This window comes from Dryobates pubescens, chromosome 13, assembly GCF_014839835.1.
Source record: "Dryobates pubescens isolate bDryPub1 chromosome 13, bDryPub1.pri, whole genome shotgun sequence".
Lineage (NCBI taxonomy): Eukaryota > Metazoa > Chordata > Aves > Piciformes > Picidae > Dryobates > Dryobates pubescens.
The window spans coordinates 28,281,603-28,304,264 of NC_071624.1; the positions used below are offsets into that span (position 1 = coordinate 28,281,603).

At 49.7% G+C, this 22,662-nt stretch overlaps 1 protein-coding gene across 2 annotated transcripts in view; it reads left to right on the forward strand.

Annotated features, from left to right (window-relative positions):
* The window catches only part of MYO1C (myosin IC), a 60,878-nt gene extending 39,286 nt beyond the window's left edge, over positions 1-21,592 (forward strand). For both annotated transcript variants that reach the window (XM_054166535.1, XM_009903304.2), the window contains exons 4-32: positions 2,677-2,875; positions 3,761-3,841; positions 4,654-4,833; positions 5,670-5,768; positions 5,966-6,079; positions 6,855-6,926; positions 7,207-7,326; positions 7,508-7,590; positions 8,222-8,327; positions 9,158-9,238; positions 9,870-9,961; positions 10,911-11,005; positions 11,975-12,021; positions 12,299-12,379; positions 12,566-12,671; positions 13,166-13,283; positions 13,484-13,597; positions 13,765-13,841; positions 14,015-14,083; positions 14,512-14,596; positions 15,108-15,267; positions 16,006-16,089; positions 17,719-17,812; positions 17,915-17,970; positions 18,420-18,555; positions 19,492-19,562; positions 19,949-20,046; positions 20,306-20,405; positions 21,394-21,592. In XM_054166535.1, coding sequence (XP_054022510.1) covers positions 2,677-2,875; positions 3,761-3,841; positions 4,654-4,833; positions 5,670-5,768; positions 5,966-6,079; positions 6,855-6,926; positions 7,207-7,326; positions 7,508-7,590; positions 8,222-8,327; positions 9,158-9,238; positions 9,870-9,961; positions 10,911-11,005; positions 11,975-12,021; positions 12,299-12,379; positions 12,566-12,671; positions 13,166-13,283; positions 13,484-13,597; positions 13,765-13,841; positions 14,015-14,083; positions 14,512-14,596; positions 15,108-15,267; positions 16,006-16,089; positions 17,719-17,812; positions 17,915-17,970; positions 18,420-18,555; positions 19,492-19,562; positions 19,949-20,046; positions 20,306-20,405; positions 21,394-21,420 — 2,845 coding nt within the window. In that variant the 3' untranslated portion in view covers positions 21,421-21,592. The remainder of the gene's footprint in view (positions 1-2,676; positions 2,876-3,760; positions 3,842-4,653; positions 4,834-5,669; positions 5,769-5,965; positions 6,080-6,854; positions 6,927-7,206; positions 7,327-7,507; positions 7,591-8,221; positions 8,328-9,157; positions 9,239-9,869; positions 9,962-10,910; positions 11,006-11,974; positions 12,022-12,298; positions 12,380-12,565; positions 12,672-13,165; positions 13,284-13,483; positions 13,598-13,764; positions 13,842-14,014; positions 14,084-14,511; positions 14,597-15,107; positions 15,268-16,005; positions 16,090-17,718; positions 17,813-17,914; positions 17,971-18,419; positions 18,556-19,491; positions 19,563-19,948; positions 20,047-20,305; positions 20,406-21,393) is intronic.
* Positions 21,593-22,662: the final 1,070 nt, after the last annotated feature.

Sequence of the window (22,662 nt, forward strand, 5' to 3'; positions counted from 1 at the left end):
CCAGCAACTTGCTGCTGCATAGATTACCTTCAGTCCTGCCTTCCAGGTACGGATTTGGCCTGGGTGCAGCCACTGTTGCCTGTGATCAGGGCATTCCTGAGGGCTCCTTTGTCCTTAGGTGAGAATTTTGTGACTGTGGAAAATCGTTGAGGCTGTGGCTACCTTTTTGTCTGTGAGCAGTAGGCAGAGGACTGAGCATGATGGCAATGCTAATGTGCAACAGGGAGCAGTAAGCAGATATGCTTCGATTCCTTAGGCTGTTCTCTCTCTTCCTGTTTTAACTCATCCCTTAAGAACTAAAAATTGTGCAGCTTGTAAGTAAGCTCCCAAGAGCCTCAGTACCAAATGCCAGTGCTGCTCCAGCTGGGAAAACAGTGGGGGTTTTGTTAACTGTTTTTATTGTTCCATTAAAAAACATTCCAAATACTCTGAGGAGCACTGAAGTGTGGTACTCTCTGCTTCTCCTTTTACAGTATTTCAGGTGTCTCTTTTTCCCCCTCTTAATTCTAAACTGACTTTAGAGAGACAAAATACTTCAGGGTTGCTATTCCAGTATCAAAATAGTTGTAAGGGCAGGCCTGAGCACTGGGTTCTCTGGGAAGTGTGGTGCATGCAGTCATTCCATGGAGAAAAGTACCTCAGCAGCCTTGAAACACAGCATGCTTCCCATGGATGGTGGAGTCACCTTCATTGGAGGTGTTCAGCAGGAGGCTTGATAGGGTGCTTGGTTGCATGCTTTAGTTGATTAGGTGGTGTTGGATGATGGGCTGGACTTGATGATCTTGAAGGTCTCTTCCAACCTGATCTGGTCTATTCTATTCTCTGTGATCTGTCACACCCTGTCCTCTTCACAGCCTGCCAGGGGGGCAGAGAAGGGTGCTACAAATGGGGCCCTAAACATCTTTTAAGTGAACAGTCCCTTGAGGTTTTTAAGGCCAGGCTGGATGTGACTCTGAGCAGCCTGAACTAGTGTGAGGTGTCTCTGCCCATGGCAGGGGGTTGGAACTGGGTGATCCTGGAGGTCACTTCCAACCCTGACAATTCTATGATTCTAAATGGGGCCCTAAACATCTTTAAGTGAAGTGAATTCTGCATGTGGTGTGCACAACTGCCAGCTTTCTGAGCAAGCTTGTATAGAATCATAGAATTGTTAGGGTTGGAAGGGACCTCAAGCATCATCCAGTTCCAGCCCCACTGCCATGGGCAGGGACACCTCACACTGCATCAGGTTGCTCACAGCCACATCCAGCCTGGCCTTAAAAGCCTCCAGGGATGAGGCTTCCACCATCTCCCTGGGCAACCTGTTCTAGTGTCTCACCACCCTCATGGGGAAGAGCTTCTTCCTGACATCCAATCTGAATCTCCCCACTTCAAGTTTTGCTCCATTCCCCCCAGTCCTATCACTACCTGACATCCTAAAAAGTCCCTCCCCAGCTTTCTTGTAACCCCCTTCAGATCCTGGAAGGCCGCAAGAAGGTCTCCTCAGAGCCTTTTCTTCTCCAGACTGAGCAGCCCCAACTCTCAGTCTGTCCTCATAGGACATAGGTCCTTGTAGGACCATCAAATCCCCCAGCAAGGGCATGCAGTGTAGGGGCAGACCTTTAAATCAAATTTGCATTTTCAACTGTTTTCCAAATACTCCAGAGACAGACTGTGGATGGGAAGAGAAGGACTTGATGGCTCTAGTGGGGTAGGTGTGCAGTTGTGTTGCTAGGTAGCTCATTGGTGTTGCCTTAGCACCAAGTATTAATAGACCTGAGGCAGCCATGGCTGTTATTTTGGTGTGATAATTTGTAATTAATTTCACAGCATGAGAGTTTCTGGGGGGGGAAAAAAAGGCAAAGCTGCTGAAAGGTTGTCAAGTGTATGAAGACAGGAGATCTGCTTGATCAACACGTGTAAGACAGCTGAAAGTAGCGTGCTGGAGGCCTTACACAAGTGCCTTGTGAAAGGCTTGGATCCTTTGCCATTGCATCTCTCTGGTCCTTCTCTTCCTCTCTCCCTCTGTAAGCAGTTGCCAGCATTGAGAGAGTTGGGGTTGTTCAGTCTGGAGAGGAGAAGGCTCTTGTGGCCTTCTTGTGGCCTTCCAGTATCTGAAGGATGCCTACAAGAAAGCTGGGGAGGGACTTTTTAGGATGTCAGGTAGTGATAGGACTGAGGGGAATGGAGCAAAACTAGAAGTGGGTAGATTCAGACTGGATGTCAGCAAGAAGCTCTTGCCCATGAGGGTGGCAAGACACTGGCACAGGTTGCCCAGGGAGGTGGTGGAAGCCTCACCCCTGGAGGTTTTTAAGGCCAGGCTGGATGTGATCTAGTGTGAGGTGTCCCTGCCTAAAGAAGTTCTTCCTCATGCTGAGGTGGAAGTTCCTGCGCTGTAGTTTACATCCATTGCCCCTTGTCCTGTCACAGGGTGCAAGTGAGCAGAGGCTGTCCCTTTCTTCTTTCCCAGCCCTCATACATATACATACATTTATTAGATCCCCTCTCAGTCTTCTCTCCAGACTAAAGCAGTGTTCAGCAATCCCCAGTGGCATCAGCAGTGTGCAGAGGCATTATGCTGCGGACCCAGCCCGTGGACACCTGCTGGGAGCTGGCACTGCAGGATAGCCTTAGCTGAGGAGTCTGTGCCCTTGGCTTGTGGAAGCAAGCTGATGTCTGGTTCTCGCTGTCCCTCAGCTACGCTATTGCCGACAACTCGTACCGCTCCCTGCGCATGGAGAGGAAGGATCAGTGCATTCTGATCTCCGGGGAGAGCGGCGCCGGCAAAACGGAGGCCACCAAGAAGATCCTGCAGTACTACGCCATGACCTGTCCAGCCAGTCAGCAGGTGGAAACCGTCAAGGACCGACTGTTACAATCCAATCCCGTCCTGGAGGTAACTCTAGAGCCTGCAGCATGGAAACTTGACGTTAGTCGTGCCAGCAGCACTCACATTTTCCAGCTGAGGGGGTGGGGGCAGCTGGACCCCACCGGGCATGGCTCAGCTGTCTGCACGGAGCAGATCATCTGTCCTGGGAGCACTGGGTCATGGCATGTGGGCAGATTTGTTTGCATGTACACAAGGGGAGTCCTGATTGCTTGTGAGGCAAGAAGATGGCTGCTGCTGAGCTCATTTGGTCCTCTCCAGCCCACCAGGAGCAGGTCTGCAGGCGCTGGGCTGCAGGGAGAGGCAGGCGCTGGGTGTGGGACGAGCTCTGCTGTGCAGATTAAGTCTGCAAAGCCGCAAGTGACACATCCGCTGCATTGCCCTCTGATAAATGCACTTGTGGGTGCATTTTCTGGTGCTGTGGTGTCCTCTAGTGTCCAGTCCTGAGCTGTCATTGTTATTCCATTCCATATTTCTGCTCTGTTCTCAAATGTGCCCGGGCAAGGTGTGCTGGCCAAGGGGGGAAGGCAGGAGAGTGCCTGCTGCGAGCAGAGCTGCAGGAGACTGCAAGCAAATAGCTGAGATAAAGGAGGAAGCTTTGAAAAGACTGTCAGACGTGACATATGTTGTCAGCAGTGAACTGGCATGAAAATAAGCTTGCATGGGGGGATGGAAATGTTTGCAGAGGCATGCTCCATCTGCAGCGCTTGCGCTGGGTGCAGAGATCAGCATTAGAATTTGGGTAGCAATCTGTTCCCTTCTTGCTTTTCCCTTGCCAAAAGGACAACACAGGCTTTAAAGGCTGTAAACAAACAACTGGCAGCTTCCCCACGGTGCTTATAAATAATCTCCTTTCATTTTTATTTGTTTTTCTCTAAATCATTTCTGTTTCAGGCCTTTGGGAATGCAAAAACCCTTCGGAACGACAACTCCAGCCGATTTGGGAAGTACATGGATGTGCAGTTTGATTACAGGGTAACTTGCAGTCTGCTTTACACTTCAGAACTGGTCCCAGCCATAGCAGAGGTTCTCTGTTGCCTGTGCTTTCTTGTACTGCTGTGCTCATGCAGTGATTGCTTTGCATTCTTTTCTCTTGCCTAAGCAGAGTATGTGGGCAGTAGAGTTTGGTTCCAGAGGGCTTCACAGTACACACTTCCCTTTCTTCCCTCCTTTCTCTCTCTAAGGACACAGTGAGATCAACTCCTCCTGTATCTAGGGCATGTGTACCACAGAATTAATCACTCCCAAACTAAATGCCCATAAGCCAGCTGTGGTCTGAATATAGTCTCTGCCCTGTGTAACTTTGCATAGTATTTGATTCTGATCCAAATTGTCCCACACTGTCAAGGTGAGCACAGTGCAGGAACCAAGTAGCTCAGCATACTGCAGTCATTTAAACATCTCAGCCTGCAGTCCCTCCCTACCTACTTTTCCTTGTGTTGAATTCCTTCAGAGAAGGAATTCCTTCCTTGTGGTGCTTTTCCTGGTGGGTGAATGCCTTCAGAGAAAGGAATTTTCCAGAACTGAAGATCCCCTTCAGTGTGTGCTGTGGCTGTGATCTGTATTATGCTGTGTCATTGTCACTTGCTAGCTCGTTTTGCGCACACTTCAGCACTCGAGTTGCCACTCTGTGGAAACGGAGATGGTGATACCAAACAGACAGATCATTTTCTGTCTTTTTGTAGGCTATCATTTTGTATCCTCCTTGTCTTTGAAGAGGCCACCAAGCAGCAGAAATGTTTTCCTCTGTGTTGATGAGCTGTTCCAATGTATCTGGTTTGATTTAGGGGGCTCCTGTCGGGGGCCACATCTTGAACTACCTCCTGGAGAAATCCCGAGTCGTCCACCAGAATCACGGGGAGAGGAACTTCCATATTTTCTACCAGCTGCTAGAAGGAGGGGAAGAGGATTTACTGCGAAGGCTGGGCCTCGAGAAGAACCCCCAGCAGTATCACTATTTAGTGAAGGTGAGCCTGAGCTGGGCATTCTGATGGCACTGCTGCAACCTGGGACGGAGTTGTTCTCAGCCGGCTTTGCAGTTGCCTTCCCTCGCTTCACAAACCAGCACTGAGATGACTGCTGTGAAAAGAAACCTGTGGCAGGCAGTGCTCTGAGCATGGCAATCTTCAGCAGCTCTGCACTTGTTTCTATCCACCTGCCGCCTAAACATGAGCCAGCAGTGTGCCCAGGTGGCCAAGAAGACCAATGGCATCCTGGCCTGCATTAGGAATAGTGTGGCCAGCAGGGGCAGGGAAGTCATTGTGCCCCTGTACTCTGCACCTCAAGGCCGCACCTTGAGTCCTGTGTCCAGTTCTGGGCCCCTCAGTTTAAGAAGGACATTGAGACACTTGAAGGTGTCCAGAAAAGGGCAACAAGGCTGGGGAGAGGCCTTGAGCACAGCCCTGTGAGGAGAGGCTGAGGGAGCTGGGGTTGCTTAGCCTGGAGAAGAGGAGGCTCAGGGGTGACCTCATTGCCCTCTACAACTACCTGAAGGGTGGTTGTAGCCAGGAGGGGGTTGGTCTCTTCTCCCAGGCAAGCAGCACCAGAACAAGAGGACACAGTCTCAAGCTGTGCCAGGGGAGGTTTAGGCTGGAGGTGAGGAGAAAGTTCTTCACTGAGCGAGTCGTTCATCATTGGAACGTGCTGCCCAGGGAGGTGGTGGAGTCACCGTCCCTGGAGGTGTTCAAGAGGGGATTGGACGTGGCACTTGGTGCCATGGTCTAGTCATGAGGACTGTGGAGACAGGTTGGAATCGATGATCCTTGGGGTCTCTTCCAACCTTTGTGATACTGTGTCATTTTAGGGTCACTGTGCAAGGGTCAGTTCCATAAACGACAAAAATGATTGGAAGATAGTGCGAAGAGCCCTGTCCATTATCAGCTTCAACGACAGCGAGGTGGAGGTGAGGCTTTGTTTTGCACAGATGATTTCCCCACACCAAAGGAATTTTCCTGGCCAAAGCCTGAATGCTTGCATTTTGTGCAAAAAAACACCCTGAAACCTCCCCCCCCAATGTTATTTCCCATCAGAGTCTCACTGCTTTTTCTCTCTCTGCACTGGTTTCATCATCCTGGTTTCTGCCTCCTGCTTCCCTCCTAGGATTTGCTGAGCATTGTGGCGAGCGTGCTGCACCTGGGCAATGTACAGTTTGCTGCTGATGAACAAGGAAATGCTCAGGTCACCACAGAGAATCAGATCAAATACCTGGCCAGGGTGAGTATCACCAGCTGGAGCTGCATTACCTGAGGAATTAGATGAATCCTGATCCTAGAGGGGGCCTACAGGGAGTCTGCAGAGGGACTTTTCATCAGGGTGTCTAGTGACAGGACAAGTCAGGAATGGTTTGAAGCTGAGGGAGAGCAGGGTTAGAGTGGATCTTAGGAAGAAGTTCTTCAGTATCTCAGGTAGTGAGACTCTGGAATAGGCTGCCCAGGGAGCTTGTGGATGCCTCTTCCTGGGGGTGTTCAAGGCCTTGAGCAGCTGAGTCTAGTTGAGAGGTGTCCCAGCCCATGGTGGGGAGGTTGGAGGAGATGATCTCTGAGATCCCTTCCAACCTAAGCCATCCTGTGAGTTAGAGAGGTTTCCCTGTTTTGAACATCATATAATACTGGAATCTGATTTAGAGGTTTTCATCCATTTGTTTTATTTGACCTAAATAAAATGCAAATGTTAACATCAAAACCCTGACAACTTCTTGGTTTACCACTTGATGCACCACTGGCTTAAGATTTTCACCTTCAGTCAGGGGGGTGGTATTGGACCTGCTCCAGAAAAGGGTCTGAAAGGAAGAACCCTCATGGCTTTGCTTTGTCGGTTCTTTGTGCTGTCTGGGAGCTAGGGAAGGACTGGTGCTGCAAGTCCTGCAGTCTCAGTGGCAAATGAAGGGTTGTTTCACTGGACTGCATTTCAGCAGTTAGCCTTTTTGATGGCTTTATTAAGAATCAGTTGATCCTGCAGCTTCAGAACTGAATATTCTGCTGCTTTGCAGCTCCTCGCGGTCGAGGGCTCTGTTCTTCGAGACGCGCTGATCCACAAGAAGATCATAGCAAAAGGGGAAGAGGTAAGAACGTGGGCTGGGGATCTGGAAGCACATGGGATTAAAGCAAGCAGTGATACATCATCAACTGTCTCCAGAAGTAGCCTGTTCACTTCTCACTTGTCACTGGAGGTTGTCAGAGCAGGAGTCCCACAGCCTAATGACAACCAGCTGCCTGGACAGCTGTGATGCGAGCTGAGGCACACAGAGTGCTGTTGAGCAGGTCTTTATTAACAGTGGACTAGGGAAATGTAATCCCTGAGTGGAAAGGCTGTTGAGTAGCTTTTCTCTCCTTTGCATGCAGCTCATCAGCCCTCTGAACCTGGAGCAGGCAGCCTACGCCAGGGACGCGCTGGCTAAGGCGATATACGGCCGCACGTTCTCCTGGCTGGTGAACAAGGTTAACAAGTCTCTTGCTTACAAGGTAAGTGAACCTTCTGTTTGCTGTGTGAAAAGCAGCTTTAAAACCAGAGAAAGAGCAAGCTCCATGCTGCAGGGGGATTTCTAAATTGATTTGCTTTCTATTGAGAAGAGGGTAAGGAGGAAAGTAAGGAGGAAAGAAAACGAGTAAGGGCCTGTGATAGATTTCTTTTGCCCTATTGCAGGAAGGAGAGTTTCCAGGCTGGAGAAGTACAACAGTCCTAGGATTGCTTGACATCTATGGGTTTGAAGTTTTCCAGCACAACAGGTTGGTTTCTTTCAGAGTCTGTGGAGTAAACTCATTATGGTGTTTCCTTGTGAAACAAGACTTTATTGCCTCTCTGGTGCTCTTAGCTAGCGAAAGAGATGGCATTTCTGCTTTGGGAAATGGGTTGAATAACTTGGGCCTCCTAAAGCTCTGGACATCCAGCTAACATTTAGCATTCCTGGTATTTTAAAGAGCCTGTTGTCTTTTGGGGTCATATTCATGCAGCAGTTTGAACTATGCCTTTGTCCAGCTCTCTGGCACAGTGGTGGCTGTTGTGGCATCTGGCCACGTTGGTGTGGAGGGGAAAGCACAGCTATGAAACTCCAGCTGTGTCAGGGCCTGGACCCTGCCTGGCTGAGAGCAATGAACTGAGACTCTCACATTTGCAGTATTACTGGGCCCTGCTTAAAAGTTTGTGTTCTACCTTTCTTGTCCATTTTTCCTCTCCTGAAACTCTTCCATGAGATCCACTAAATAATGAACTTACTAAATGTATGCATTCAGTAAAGAAACATTTCACAGACGCTCTGATGTGCACACAGATCTGTTCATGCCACTGCCCTTTTGTTTATAGCCTCTTTGACTTGTGCTACAGTGTGATTATCTGTCTGATTATTGGTTTTGCTTGCAGCTTTGAGCAGTTTTGTATTAATTACTGCAATGAAAAACTGCAGCAGCTCTTCATCGAGCTGACCTTGAAGTCAGAGCAAGAGGAGTACGAGTCAGAAGGAATCGCGGTAAGAGCCACCCCCACCTCTTCTGGGCTCCCCAGTTCAAGAGGGACAGGGATCTACCTGAGAGTCCAACAGAGGGCTACAAGGATGATTAAGGGACTGGAGCACTGCATTGTGAGGAAAGGCTGAGAGACCTGGGGAGTCTGGAGAGGAGGAGACCGAGAGGGGATCTAATAGATGTCTATAAATGCCTGAGGGCTGGGGGTCAGGAAGGAAGGGACAGGCTCTGCTCACTTGTGCACTGTGATAGGACAAGGGGCAACGGATGTACAGCACAGGAAGTTCCACCTCAACATGAGGAAGAACTTCTTTACTGTAAGGGTTGCAGGAGCAGGCCCTCCAGAGAGGGAGTCTCCTTCTCTGGAGACTTTCCAGCCCTGTCTGGATGTCTTCCTGCGTGACCTGTGCTAGATTCTATGCCCCTGCTCTGGCAGGGGGGTTGGACTTGAAGATCTCCAGAGGTCCCTTCCTAACAACCTGTGGTCACTTCCACCGTCTCCTTTGTAGCACCTCCTGCAGGCCAGGGGACAGATAATTAGAAAATGAGGTGCTAATGGTCTGCAAAGCAAACAAATTGAAGAGCTTTCCTTTTCCCTTTGTGACTGCGGTGATAGAGCTGGCAGTGAGTCATGCCACAGCCAGTCTCTGATAGAAAAGCTTTGCCATTGAAAGGGGATGTTTGGAGAGCGAAACTGATGAGTGAGAAGGCTTGGTTTGCAACCTGACAGGAACATTGTGTTTAAGGGAGGTGCTATCTGAAACGTTCTCAAGTGCTGCTGTGTTTTTCCAGGCTGGAATTGTTTTCACCCAAGTGTGATTTCTTGTCTTTGTAGTGGGAACCAGTTCAGTATTTCAACAACAAAATAATTTGTGATTTGGTGGAAGAGAAGTTCAAAGGCATCATTTCTATTCTGGTGAGTTGGCAGCACCTTTGTACCTGAAAAAACCTGGGGCAGTGCAGTGGCAAACAAGGGCAAGAACATTGTGGGGGGAAAGGGTCCAGGCTTCAGACTGGATTGTTTGGGAAGAGCCACAATGCACTGAACAGTGACACTGTTAAAAGCCATATTGTAGCACTTCCATCTGCTCGTGGGAAGGAAGCTTCCAGTCAGTCTGGAAAGAGCAAAATGTTTTCCTTTTCAGCTCATTATTCTTCCTATGTTGGCATAAGGGCTGCCCTCCCTACCTGTTAAAGGCCAAAGGGTCAACCTGGGGAGGTGGTCAGTGAGACAGAACTGGGGCTGGGGCCTGTGTGCTGAGTCCTTGCCTATTGAGGACACAGTCTCAAGCTGGGCCAGGGGAAGTTTAGGCTTGAGGTGAGGAGAAAGTTCTTCCCAGAAAGAGCTGTTGGCCATAGGAATGTGCTGCCCAGGGAGGTGGTGGAGTCGCTGTCCCTGGAGGTGTTCAAAAGGGGATTGGATGTGGCGCTTGAGGCCACGGTTTAGTGGTCATGAGGTGTTGGGTGACAGGTTGGACTTGATGGTCTCTGAGGTCTTTTCCAACCTGATTGATTCTATGAACTCCATACTGGAATGTGTGTTGTAGGATGAAGAGTGCCTGAGGCCTGGGGATGCCACAGACATGACCTTCTTGGAGAAACTGGAGGAAACTGTGAAGAACCACCCTCATTTTGTCACGTGAGTGCTCCCATAGCTGAGGGCAGTTTCTCTGGTGGGTGCATGTGTGGCACAGAGCCTAGAGCTTTATTCCCAGAGCACCTTGTAACTCTGTGTGTGTGGCTGTAGCATCCTACTGGAAAGGATGGTTTTCTTTTGCAAGAGGTCAGGTTGTGAGTTAAGGTGATACAGAATAAGCAAGGTTGTCTTGGGCTGGCTTCCTGCTGCTAAGAAATCCAAGGAATTTGCAGGCTTTTGGCTTCTTGGCTCTTCCAAGATCTGGCCCAGTACTTCAGATGCGACAAACTCCTGCTCCTGATGAGACAACTGCTAACTCAGCTGAGGCCTAGGAGTAACTAGAACAGAGAGCAGACTTCTGCTGTGTTCAGAGATGTGTGCATTAGTCACGTAAGCAGTGCTGGTGCTTTCAAAAGGGGGAGGTTCATGTTGCACTAACTCACCTCTGCCCATTTGCTGCCCAGAGGGTATCAATATCCTCCTCTGACCTTGGCAGCCTGCCCATATTGTCCCCTCATTGCCCAGTGGCTGTTCATTCCATCTTGCACCTTGCAGGTTGTTCACTGCAGTTTTGGAGCTTCAGAATCTTGCTGCATGCCAAGTTTGTGCTAAGGATCCGTGTAGCATCTCACGAGTGTGCCAGCCTCCTGCCAGCTATTCACTGCCCTCTTGCTTGCTGCCTCCAATTTCACATGCACACAACCCTCCCCTCCCCTCAGCAGGAGGCTGAAGTGAGACAAACACAAATACACTTTGTGACAGTTTTATGATTTGCTTGTTGATAACTTTGTTTGGGTTTGGCCTTGAAAGTCAGCAAGTCAGATCTGTTCCCTGCCTGGCCTCTGTGCTCGCACAGTCCTGCTCTGGGATCAAATCCTGGAGTGCTTTTTGAAGTGAACCTCCCCCTCAAACAACTTGTTGGTTTCTCAGGAAGCTGCTTCTCTCTTTCCAGGCACAAACTCGCTGACCAAAAAACTCGCAAGTCGCTGGGGCGGGAGGAGTTTCGGCTTCTGCACTACGCTGGAGATGTCACCTACAGTGTGGCAGGTGAGTGACTCAGCGGCTCTGCTCACGCTGCCCTTGGACTTACAACAGCTGCCTAGGCAGTAGAGCGAGCTCTGGGCACAGATTGTGTCCACACGTTGTTGGATTAAGGAGATCACAGACTTGTTAGGGCTGGAACGGACCTCAAGGGTCATCCAGTTCCAACCCTGCTGCCATGGGCAGGGACACCTCACACACACCATGGGCAGGTTGCTCACAGCCACATCCAGCCTGGCTGCAAAAACCTCCAGGGGTGAGTCTTCCACCACCTCCCTGGGCAACCTGTGCCAGCGTCTCGCCCCCCTCATGGTGAATGTAATGGGTTGGGGCAGATCCCCTCCCCACCACGCGCAGAAATAACGACTCAAACCGATTGCAAAAGTGATGGAAAGTTTAAATAGAGAACAGTGAGTGTGTGCAGAAAACTAGAAACACAGTGACAAGAGAGAGACCCCAAAACAGTCCCAGAAAGATCCCATCCCCACCTGAGGGTGCACCCAAAACCCCCAGGGCTTCTCCTTCTTCCCCCCCCCTCCCCCCGCTAAGCTAGTCTCAGCTGGCCAGGCCTGAGACTGCCCATCCCGCTGTGGCCTTGGGCCTAGCCAGGCCCATGGCTGGGAGATCTCTCCCCCAGTTACCGGGTGTCAGAGAGGAAGGACAAGAGGAAGTGCCAGACCCTGCCGTAAAATTTATAGTGGTGCAAGGGATTATGGTAGAAATACCTAATTTCCTGTGTCCACCCACTGGGCTGGACTTCTGGACACAGGAAACAGCCCCGCAGCAGAGAGCACCCAGCCCAAACTACGACAGTGAAGGACTTCTTCCTAACATCCAATCTGAATCTACCCATTTCAGATTGGATGTTAGGAAGAAGTTGAGGACTGAAGATGAATTTCCCATCTCCATCCCTGCCTTGCTGTGAGGCTGCTGCAGAGCAGCAGTGGCAGCCTGAGTGCTTTCTTTCTCTTCCAGGTTTTCTAGATAAAAACAATGACCTTCTCTTTCGGAACCTGAAGGAGGTGAGTGTGTGGATAAAGGATGCTCAGCAGAACAAAGAGTCTGGCTTAAAAGGGGGTGGTGGCACCTGAGGGGAAAAGATTCTTCCAGGCTCCTGGAGAAGGCATATCCCTGGGGCTGCACTATGAAAAGACAAACTGAGGTGCCCAAAGTTCCTTTCAGTATTGAAAAGCAAGAGAAAAGAACACACACACACACAAAGAGTTTTGTCCCATGTTTCTCAGGTAGTTCTCTGAAGAGTGCTCTGTGCTTGATCTCTGAAAACCTCTCTCTCTGCAGACCATGTGCAACTCTGAGAATCCCATCATAAATCAGTGTTTTGACAGGACAGAGCTGACAGACAAGAAGAGGCCAGAAACGGTAAGAACAGCAGAGCTGGGGGGGAGTAGGACCATTTCCTCTCGTTAAAAGACAATGTCCTGTCTACCAGCGGCACCTGAACACCAGCCTCTCACATTTAAAGCTGGGAGACAGGTTTGCCCTGCAGTCACAAGCATCAGCTCTAAGCCATTGGTTCTTAGGAGGTTTCCTTTCTTTGCTCCTTAGGCAGCAACTCAGTTTAAAAACAGCCTTGCCAAGCTCATGGAGATCCTGATGTCCAAAGAACCTTCCTACATCCGCTGCATTAAACCCAACGATGCCAAACAGGCTGGTATGGCCTTCCTCTTTTGTTTTGTTTCTATGCCAGCTATGGATAGAGCTGCCCAGATCCCAGCCAGTGAGGCACAGCAAGGAGCCCAAAGGATCCTGCAAGATCTTCTCCTTTTGGGTCTGTGCCAGAGCTTCTTGTGGGGAGGTGGTGGCAGTACCAACAGCCAGGACTCGCAATGGAAGCCCTGCTCTTGGGTGGAGTAGGGTAATCCTTAATTAACCTAACTTCCTTTTAATGACCTTTAATTCTCCCCCCTTTCTTCCTCCTCCTGTACACACAGAGAACATCCTAAAGGGAAACTTCTTTTTTGGAGCTGAATAAAAATGCTTAGTACAGGGGGAGGGAGACAGGAGACACAGAGTGGGTGGTGTGGGACTTGCACTGTGAGAATGGGTTAGAGCTTAAAGCTGGCTGAGTAAGGTGCAGCCAAGAGCTGAGCATGCTGAGGGACAGCTACACACTGACCATGTGCTCTCTTCTGCTGCCCTCTCAAGATCGATTTGATGAGGTCATCATCCGACACCAAGTGAAATACTTGGGGCTGATGGAGAACCTCCGAGTGCGCAGAGCTGGCTTTGCCTATCGAAGAAAATATGAAGTGTTCCTGCAGAGGTAGGAGGGCCTTGGACTGCTCTCTCTGCTGCTCCCTGCCCATGGGCTTGGTCCCAGAGGTGCTGGAAGCTGGGGAGCTGTTCTGAACAGCAGAGGCAGCCCTTCCACCTGGAACACTTATTTTCCTGTGGGAGGGAGAAGCAGGGCCCTGCGTGGACCGGACTGCTCTCCCTGAGGTCTTCTCTGCTGTCCCTTGACAGGTACAAGTCTCTGTGTCCAGAAACATGGCCCACGTGGGACGGGCGGCCCCACGACGGGGTGGCTGTGCTGGTGAAGCACCTGGGCTACAAACAGGAAGAGTACAAAATGGGCAGGTGAGGACTGCTCTTTTATGACTCATTGGACAGCCGTGCCGCTGCTTTTAAATAATCCTCCTGTGTCTGCTGGGGGAGGGAAAGATCAGAGATCCCCAAGGGGACAGTAAGGGCAGGAAGCAAACCTCTGCAGCACGTTACACGTAATTCTGCATTTCTATTTCTAGAACAAAGATTTTTATCCGATTTCCCAAGACCTTGTTTGCAACAGAAGATGCCCTGGAAGTGAGGAAGCAGAGTCTGGGTGAGTCACCCAGACTGCAGGAGCTCCGTGGACAATCAGCTGCCTCTTTGCCAATTACTAATATTTTTTGGCTGTTTGTTCAGGAAGGGATTTTTGTTGGAGTTTGAGACTTTTTTTCTGCCAAACTCTGCTGGGTCCCAATCTCAAACTGCTGCTTTTCCTTGCCCTTTCAGCAACAAAAATGCAGGCCACGTGGAGAGGCTTCTACCGGCGGAAGAAATTCCTGCACATGAAACACTCAGGTAGGAGTGAGGAAGCTGCAGGGCTGGGGCACTGCGGGGTTTGAAGCAGCCTTCTTGTCAGAGATGACTTTGATGTGCAAGCAGAAACGTTGCCAAAGCTTTGTTGGAAGTAGAGTGGAAGATGCTGGTGTGGCTCCCCCCTCCTCCCACTTTTAGTCTGTGAAAGTCTTGAGGAAGAGCAGCAGCCTTCACTCCTGTTCACCCAGCAGCCCCCAGGCAGCAGTTCCCAGCAGCTGGTGCTTTTCACTGACCTTTATCCTCTCTCTCATACTGCTAAGAACTTCACTAAGATCCATCCCCCTATGGCCTGCTGAAGGCTGTGTATTTCCAGAGCAGCCTTTCTTGAGCTCTCTGTGCTGCCAGTTCTGTAGGGGTCAGGGTTGGTGTGGAGAGGCTCCCTGAGTGCTCATTCTTTGTGTTCTCTCCAGCAATAGCCATCCAGTCCTGGTGGCGGGGAACCCTGGGGCGCCAAAAAGCAGCCAAGAAGAAGTGGGCAGTAGAGACCATCAGAAGGTGTGTAAAGAACAACCCTACTTTTCATCACTCTGATGATAAGAAGCTTCATTACTACAGCATCAGGGTTTTATAACAAATTGTAACTGTTAAGCCTACAGTAGGGTTGGACTGGAAGAGATCACAGAATGGCTTAGGTTGGAAGGGACCTCAGAGATCATCTCCTCCAACGTCCCTGCTAGGGGCAGGGACACCTCTCAACTAGGCTTGGCTGCTCAAGGCCTCATCCAGCCTGGACTTAACACTCCCAGGGAGGAGGCATCCACAAGCTCCCAGAGTCTCCCCACCCTTGTACCAAAAAAATTCCTCAGATCTACTCTACACCTCCTCTCCCTCAGCTTCAAACCATTCCTCCTTGCCCTATTGCTAGACAGCCTTATGAAAAGTCCCTCTCCCCCTTCAGGTACTGGAAGGCAGCTCTAAGGTCCCCAGCTATCACCATTAAGATCTCTAAGTATCACTCAGTTTGATCACTGCTCTCATCTTCTCACCTCCTTGTCTTGGCCCCCAGGTTCATTAAAGGGTTCATGTGGCGGGACCGGCCTCGCTGCCCCGAGAACGAGTACTTCCTGGATCACATCAGGTTCTCCTTCCTCATGAACCTCAAGAGGAATTTACCCAAAAATGTTTTGGACAAATCATGGCCAACTCCTCCTCCATCACTCCGTCAGGTAGGCACCAGGGCACGGGGCAGGTGGATGGCAGGCAGGGGGGATGAGGCTAAGGGCAGGACTAAAGGCCACAGGGCCACCGAAGGCCTGGCGGGAGGCTCCTGCTATTAGGAAAGAATGAACTAGGTTGTGGTTCAGGTTCCATGCTGCATGAGCATCTCTAGAGGTAGAATTAATCCAACCATCAAACAGGTGGAATTAGCACATCTGGGAAGTTATTAGAGCTGCAGCAGGGAAGCTCTGCAGTGTGGTGCTGCTGCAGCACCACTTTCTACTGGTCGTCTTGGATTTTCTGCCTTTTTCCTCTGAACAAATTACTTTCCCTCTGGCTGGCTAAGCTGGCTGCATTGACAATGTGAAGAACATTCTGACCTTCCTCTCTTATTTCTCTGCATCTGGCAGCAGTGGGTTTCTATCTGGGCAAAACAAAATATTGCAGCAGGCCCCAGAGTTCTCTTATCCCTGGGTCCTTGTTTGTTTGGCTTGCAGGGACAGCTGGAAGCAAGGAAGGGCACAGCAGGGTGGAGTGGAGCGCTCCTGGTTTTCACTCTGCATTCTAAAGCAGTTGGGAGAAGGTTGTAGGGCAACCTCTTAAGAAAAGGCAAAAATAACTTCCCATTATTTCATTTTAAAAGCAACTCTCAGTAATGAAACAGCACTTGAATGCAGCACTTTGTCTTCACTCTGTGAGCTGGTTTGGCATTTTGGATCATTTTTTCTCTGCCATTTCCTCTTCAGACATCTGAGCTCCTGCGACAGCTCTGCATGCAGAACATGGTCTGGACCTACTGCAAGAGGATCAGCCCCGAGTGGAAGCAGCAGGTAGGAGGCAACTTGACCTGGCTGGAGGAAGCACTGATGTTCCCAGGAAGGGGAGGGAGGGGCTCAGAGCTATTGTAGGAAATGAAGGAGCTGGGTGGGAGGAACAAGGGTGCTGCTGCAGGGGCAGTCACAGAGGCAGTGGGGAGGTGGAAGAACTCTTGAATCACTGCATTCTTCACTGGTGAGTTAAGAACACTGATGTGTTTATCTTTCAGATTAGTATTTGTAGGGGTTTGGGTTTAGAAGGTGCCTGAAACAAACCCCTTCTATCCATATTTCAATACATACCATTTAAATAGTCCTGTAGAGCCATGCCCCTGTGTAACTTCTGTACTGCAAGGCCCTGTTATTCTTTCCATGAGAGGGGAAAATGTCAAAAGCTGCGTTCTTCTGGTGGAGTAAGAACTCTGCAAACACAGCAGCACTCATTTTCCAAACAGAGATGTTACACTAGCAGCCAGAGCTGCTCTGGCTGAAAGGAATGAAAATGATACTGAGGTTTGATTCATCCTAGTCCATGGAAAGGTAGGGAAGGGAAGGGTTCTGCATTAAAAAAGGCTTAGTGAAGGGACAGAATAGGAAATGTAAGCATGGAACAAGTGAGCACAGTGATTGCCTCCAAAAAGCTTAATGGCAGCTCAGTTGCTTGTGCTCTGAGAAGGCCTGCAGAGCATTAAGCACATGCAGGGAAAGGCTGTAGCTGAGCTAGTGATTAGGGACACAGCAGTAATCCCACCCCTGGCTGAGACTCAGCAGAACACTTTCCTTTCCCCAACAAACCAGACTCACCATTAACAGCAGCTCCTGTCCACATTTGAGCCTGTGACTCACCTCAGGTACTGCACGCCATGGAACAGAACCCAGAACTTGCATTTGCCCAAAATACAGCACAGGCTCTGTCCTGTTTGCTCCACTCTCTGCTTTTGTCCTCCAGGAGCACAAGTTAGGAGCCAACAGCACAGGTCAGTTACGGTACAGGGTAACTGTACCCTGGAGTGCTGCCACTGTCAAAGGGACCAAAGGTTGATGGTGACTAATTGTCTCAACAGAATTCCCAGGGCAGCACAGCAGCTGAACGGAGTTGTGCTGCCAGAGGATAAGGCAGAGAAGGTTGAGGGGATCAGCGCTGCAGTGTGTCAGTGCTAATAAGGACATGGTTTTATCAGTGCTTCAGACAACTGACCAGCTGAAAGGCTTCAGAGTGGGAGGGGAAGTAATCTCAAACAGGACCAAACCCAAATGGGGCAGAGCAGGAGAACCCTGTTGTTTGGCTTCACCTCTTCCTCCTGAAGAACTGCTGCAGACTTTTTAACCATGAGCATTACTGAAATCCAGTGGCTAAGTGCCATGTCCAGATTAGAAGGGAAAGATGATGCACACTTCTGAGCTTCAAGGGGAGGAGAAAAAGGAACTTCTGTTCCTCCCTGGAAGAAAGGGTAGCTGCTGAAAATGGGAGAGGGGGAATATTTGGGGTAATTCCATGGCTAGTATGATTCAGGAGATCAGAACTAGGTGACTGCTTAAAAAAAACCCAAACACAAGATGCTCCTTCCTTGGTTTGAGACAAAGCTCTCATTTTATTAAGGAGAAATTTCATACTGAACAAGCAGACCTCTCTTGTCCTTGCAGCTGGAACAAAAAGTAATTGCCAGTGAGATTTTTAAGGGTAAAAAAGATAACTACCCTCAGAGTGTTCCTAGGCTCTTCATCAACACTCGACTTGGTGAGTAGCTGCTGCAAAGATTAATGGGAAGAGGGGGAATTAATCTACTTCTTTCCTGCTGGGATTGTCTTTCTGACCCTCACCTCTTTGGCTTTAACGTAGGTAATGAAGAGATAAATGCTAAAATCCTTCAGGCTTTAGAAAATGAAGCAATTAAGGTGAGATATGTGGCCTAAGACTTTTGTCAAGCTTCTAGAGTTAATTCAGCAGAAAAACAGAAGAGATTTCTGAAGGAAATGCAGCCAAGCATGTTACATGGTATTGAGCCTGTAATGCCTCACAAGATAGCATGGGATGGGCTGGGGGCTCACAAACAGCAGTTGGAGATTGGGGCAAGTTTAACTTCATCAGTTCAGAACTGAAAGGGTTGCATGGCTGGAGAGGAAAGGAGAAACCTGCCTCAGCTGTGGTTTTGACAAGGCCCCAACCAGAGAGCTGTAGTCATCAGATTACTGTTCAGAGCCCCTCTAGGCTGTGGCTGGGAGTAGGACTCCATTCCTCTCTCGCCAACCACTGGTCAGTGCCTCCTGCATGCTCTCCAGGTGGGCGGGGAGGTAGCTCACAGCTGAGCAGGTTGCACTCTCAGCCCTGCTAACCCTTCCTTCAGTATGCAGTCCCTGTGGTCAAGTATGACCGGAAAGGATACAAAGCAAGGTCACGGCAGCTGCTCCTCACCCAGAGCGCAGCCATCATCGTTGAGGACTCCAAAATCAAGCAGAGGATCGACTATGCCAACCTGACAGGTGAGAGGGACTGTGAATGGCCTCATCTTGGCTACAGTGAAGTAAGTAATAACTGCTTTGTCCTTGCCCTGGACAAGACTGGGTACCAGATACAAGCAGTTTAAGTCTCTAGTATCTTCTAAGAGCTTTTCTAAATAGAACTCAATTGAAATGTCACAAAAGTGACTCAATTCATCTCCCCAGGTCCCCTTCAAAGTAGTTTCCCAGCTGCACAACTCTGTGACACAGAAGCTGCTTGGGACACTGGGACAGCTTTCAGCCCTCTAAATATCCGACACAAACTTTGTACTTCTAGAGAAAGAAACTGCTGAGTCTGTTGGGTGCACTGCAGTCACTGTTCCGCTCTGTTTGCAACCCCTCACTTCACAGCCTCAAATACAGCAAGTTTTGGTGCTGGTACCTCAGTGCTAGCCTCCTGCATTTTTAACTGTGGTGTCCAGGAGCAGCACTCCTTTGAGTTTCTGTGATTCCCCTCCCATAAGAGATGTCTGATCATCTCTGCTAGGGCTGAGCCAGCTCAACTGGATTCAGTTTATATCAGTGTAAGGATACTGAAGTCCAACAACAATCTATGCAGAAACAGACCCCCTGAGACACAGCACTGTGCTCCTTAACTAATCCCTGCCCACCTACCCAGAGAGAGGATTTTTTCATCTTGCAAACATAAGCCACTCATGGCAGAGGCAAAGCCTCTCAGGGTATGGTCAGAAGGCACTGTGGGCTGGAACACTGAATCCAGAGCCCAAACTGAGCAGCTGCAGGAAGCTCAGGACTGGCTCTGCAAGGACCAGCACCACCAGCCACAGGGTGTGGGTTCAGCTGTTTGGTTTCTTGGTGTGGGAACAGGAGTTGCTGGGCTCCTGGGAGAGGGTCTGAGATGCAGGCAAGGCTCCTGCAGTGTTGTGTTGGATGTCAAAGGGCCACTCTCCATTGCAGGCATCTCCGTCAGCAGCCTGAGCGATAACCTCTTCGTGCTGCACGTGCACTGCGAGGATAACAAACAGAAGGTAATGAGGCTCAGCCACCATTTCCTCAGCCACCTCTAGAAGTGCTAAAGGCACAAAGAGCATTAGACCCAGCTGGGGGGAGGGCACATGAGGACTTCTGTTTCACTAACTCTGTGCCAGCTCTAAGAGCATTTCACTTGTGCTCACAGCTGGGGCCCACCAGTGACTCATCCCTGGCAGGACTGGTGCCATCTCTTGCCCCATGTGACTTACCTGCCATAGGTGCAGTGTGACCCACAGCAGAGGCCCCAGAGACCTCCACCAAGCTCTGGTCTGCTTAGAGAAGTGCTTTTTTTATGCTAACCTATGGAGATAGTTCTGTCCCTGTTAATTACAGCATCATCACTTTGGCAGACTGACAGCACTGCCTCTCTCTCTCCTCCCAGGGAGATGTTGTGCTCCAAAGTGACCACGTGATCGAGACACTAACCAAAACAGCCATGCAGGCAGACAAAGTCAACAACATCAACATCAACCAGGGCAGGTGAGTAAAGCCAAGCCCCTCTGGGGAAGCTGCTTGGGTCTTCTGTTGGTTCTGAAGAGAGCTCTGCTTCAGCAGTCCAGAGCTACAGAGCCATACCTACAGGACATCACAATGCACCTAATCCCTCTGAGCCAAGGCTCCACTGCCTTGGAGGAGCTCAGCATCCAGACAAGGCAGCCACTTAACACAGGACAGGGGTAAAACTAGGCTAGTGGAGAGGTCACAGTTCAAATATGTTCTTGCCTCTTTCTCCTTGCAGCATAAAATTCACAGTTGGGCAAGGCAAAGAAGGCATCATTGACTTCATATCAGGATCAGAACTGCTCATAGCCAAAGCCAAGAACGGCCATCTAACAGTGGTGAGTAGGGGCTGGAGGTGGGGGGGGAATCACAGTTCCCTCAGTGGATCCAAACCCAGCTTTGGCATTAAAGCCTGTCTGCAGCAGATAGAGCAGCGAGAAAGGCAGTGGACAGCATCCCTCAGCTTTTTCCCCTCCTCCTGCTTACTGCAGGGACTGCCAGGCTTACTCAAGCCAGGCATTACTGCCATACTCTGTTACACATCAAAATTTTAAAAGATAAGTAAAAACACAGAAGAAAAAGAACATTCTTCCCTTCTCAGGCTCTGTAGTTTCCTCGTGAGCTGGAGAGTCATGCAGCTGGTTTTAAGCCTTGTCAGAGTAAAGGTTGTGAAGAACTAAACCCTGAATACATTCAGGCTGCTCAGGCTCCCCTACCACCACCAGAGCCAATAGCAAGCTTCCCCAGCCTGCTGCAGCCTGACCATCCTGGACACAGCAATCACTTCTGCCCTGCTCTCCAAACAGTCCATTCTACAAAGGCCACCAGAGCAGCACTGCCACAGGATTTCTTTCTCCTGTCCATGTGCATGAGCAGGCTCAAATGGGGACTGAGCTGCTTTGTTCACCATCAGTAATGCAAACCACCTCCTTGGGGCTATGCCCCAGCACATGCTTCCACCCTGCACCTTTTCAGAACATCCCTAGGAACACTCTTCCAGTTTTGAGCCCTGCTCCTTGACAATCACAGAATGGAAGGAAAAGGATGGAAAGGGCTGGAAGAGACCCTGGAGAGTAAAGTCACTTGTGGTGACCCAGGGAGAAGGTCTCAATACAACCAGAGGCACTGGGTGTAGAAACACTGTGGCCTCTGACCTACCCACGTACCAGTTTCCTGCTGAGGTTTCAGCAGGCCTGTCTTCACACACTGTGTGGTGTAACAGTTCTACAAGCCAGTCTGGGGGGTGCTTTAAAGATGTTCAGGAGCTGACACCGTTGTGGCATCTTGGTTTCCAACACTTCTTAGCTTGTCATCCTTCTCCTGCAGGTTGCTCCTCGTTTGAATTCTCGATGATAAGACGCGCCACGGCGAGACCTTCTCCTCCACCATCTGACTGTACCCTCTCAACTGGGCTGGACATCCTTCCCAGCACAACTCCCCCTCCCTCCTCGCTTTGCTCATTTTGTTTATCGTTACCAAAGACCTGCACTTTCAGACAAAACACAAAAAAAAAAATACATTTTGCTTTCTTAATATGAAAAGTTCCAAAAGCAAGGCCTTCTCTTCCTTACCTTAGTGGCAAGCGCGTGGGGCCAACGTCCGTGGAAGCGCGGCTGACGACACCCTTCAGCTGGGCTTTGTGAGGGAGAGGTAGCTCTGACTCGTCACCGAGTGTAAAAAAGCCTGATGGAAACGACCAAAAAAAAATCTTGTGCTTGCCATCATCCAAAAGCACAAATCAGAAGCCAAGCAACTCCTGCTGCCTCCTCGGCCGGTGGAAACGCCAAACTCCTCTCTTTGAGAGCGTTTGGCGATGGAGACTTCTGCTGGGAGACGTTTCGCTGCTCTGTGTGACGCTAGGTTCAAGCCATACTGTGTAAATGAGTAAAACCCTGTAAATACTTTATAGCTGACTATGAGAGATGCACTACAAGAAATGGAGTTGATGTGGAAACTTTTTATGGTTTAGATTTGGAAAGGGTTGTGTTTTTTTTTTGGTTTTGGTTGTTTTAAGTTTATGATTATTAAGGTTATTAACCTGAGAAGAAAAAACAAACCAACCTATCATCTAACTTCTTCACTGATCTGGATGCAGAGACTCAGCCTTTTTTTGGAGTCACCTGTCCCATTTCTTGCTCTAGAGTGATATTTTTATACTGTAGGAACTTTTTCATATTCCCATGTCCAGACAAAACAACTTAATACAAACTGCAGAGGTTAGCCCTGCTGGGATGCTGCTCTAGGCTGGAAATGAAACCTGTAGTCCTCGGCCACAGGATGTGCACATGAGCTTTCCCCTCCCACCTTGTACCTGTCTGGGAGACCCCCCCTCCCCTTTCCCCACATGGCTCACCAGGCTCAGAGCAGCACCTTCAGAAAGGAAAAAAAACAAAGTGCATTGCCCCTTGTTTTTAGCCATAACTGGAAGTTTGAGTTCCCACAGTGAAGCTCCACAATGTTTATCTAAATGCCTCTCAGTACTGCCTTAAAGAGGAAGAGAGGGCTAGTTCAGCACTGCCTCCATCACTGACCGACTGCTGACAGCTCCTCTGCATGGAAGCATCTTCCTAAGCAAGCTGTGTCACTCCAGTTCTA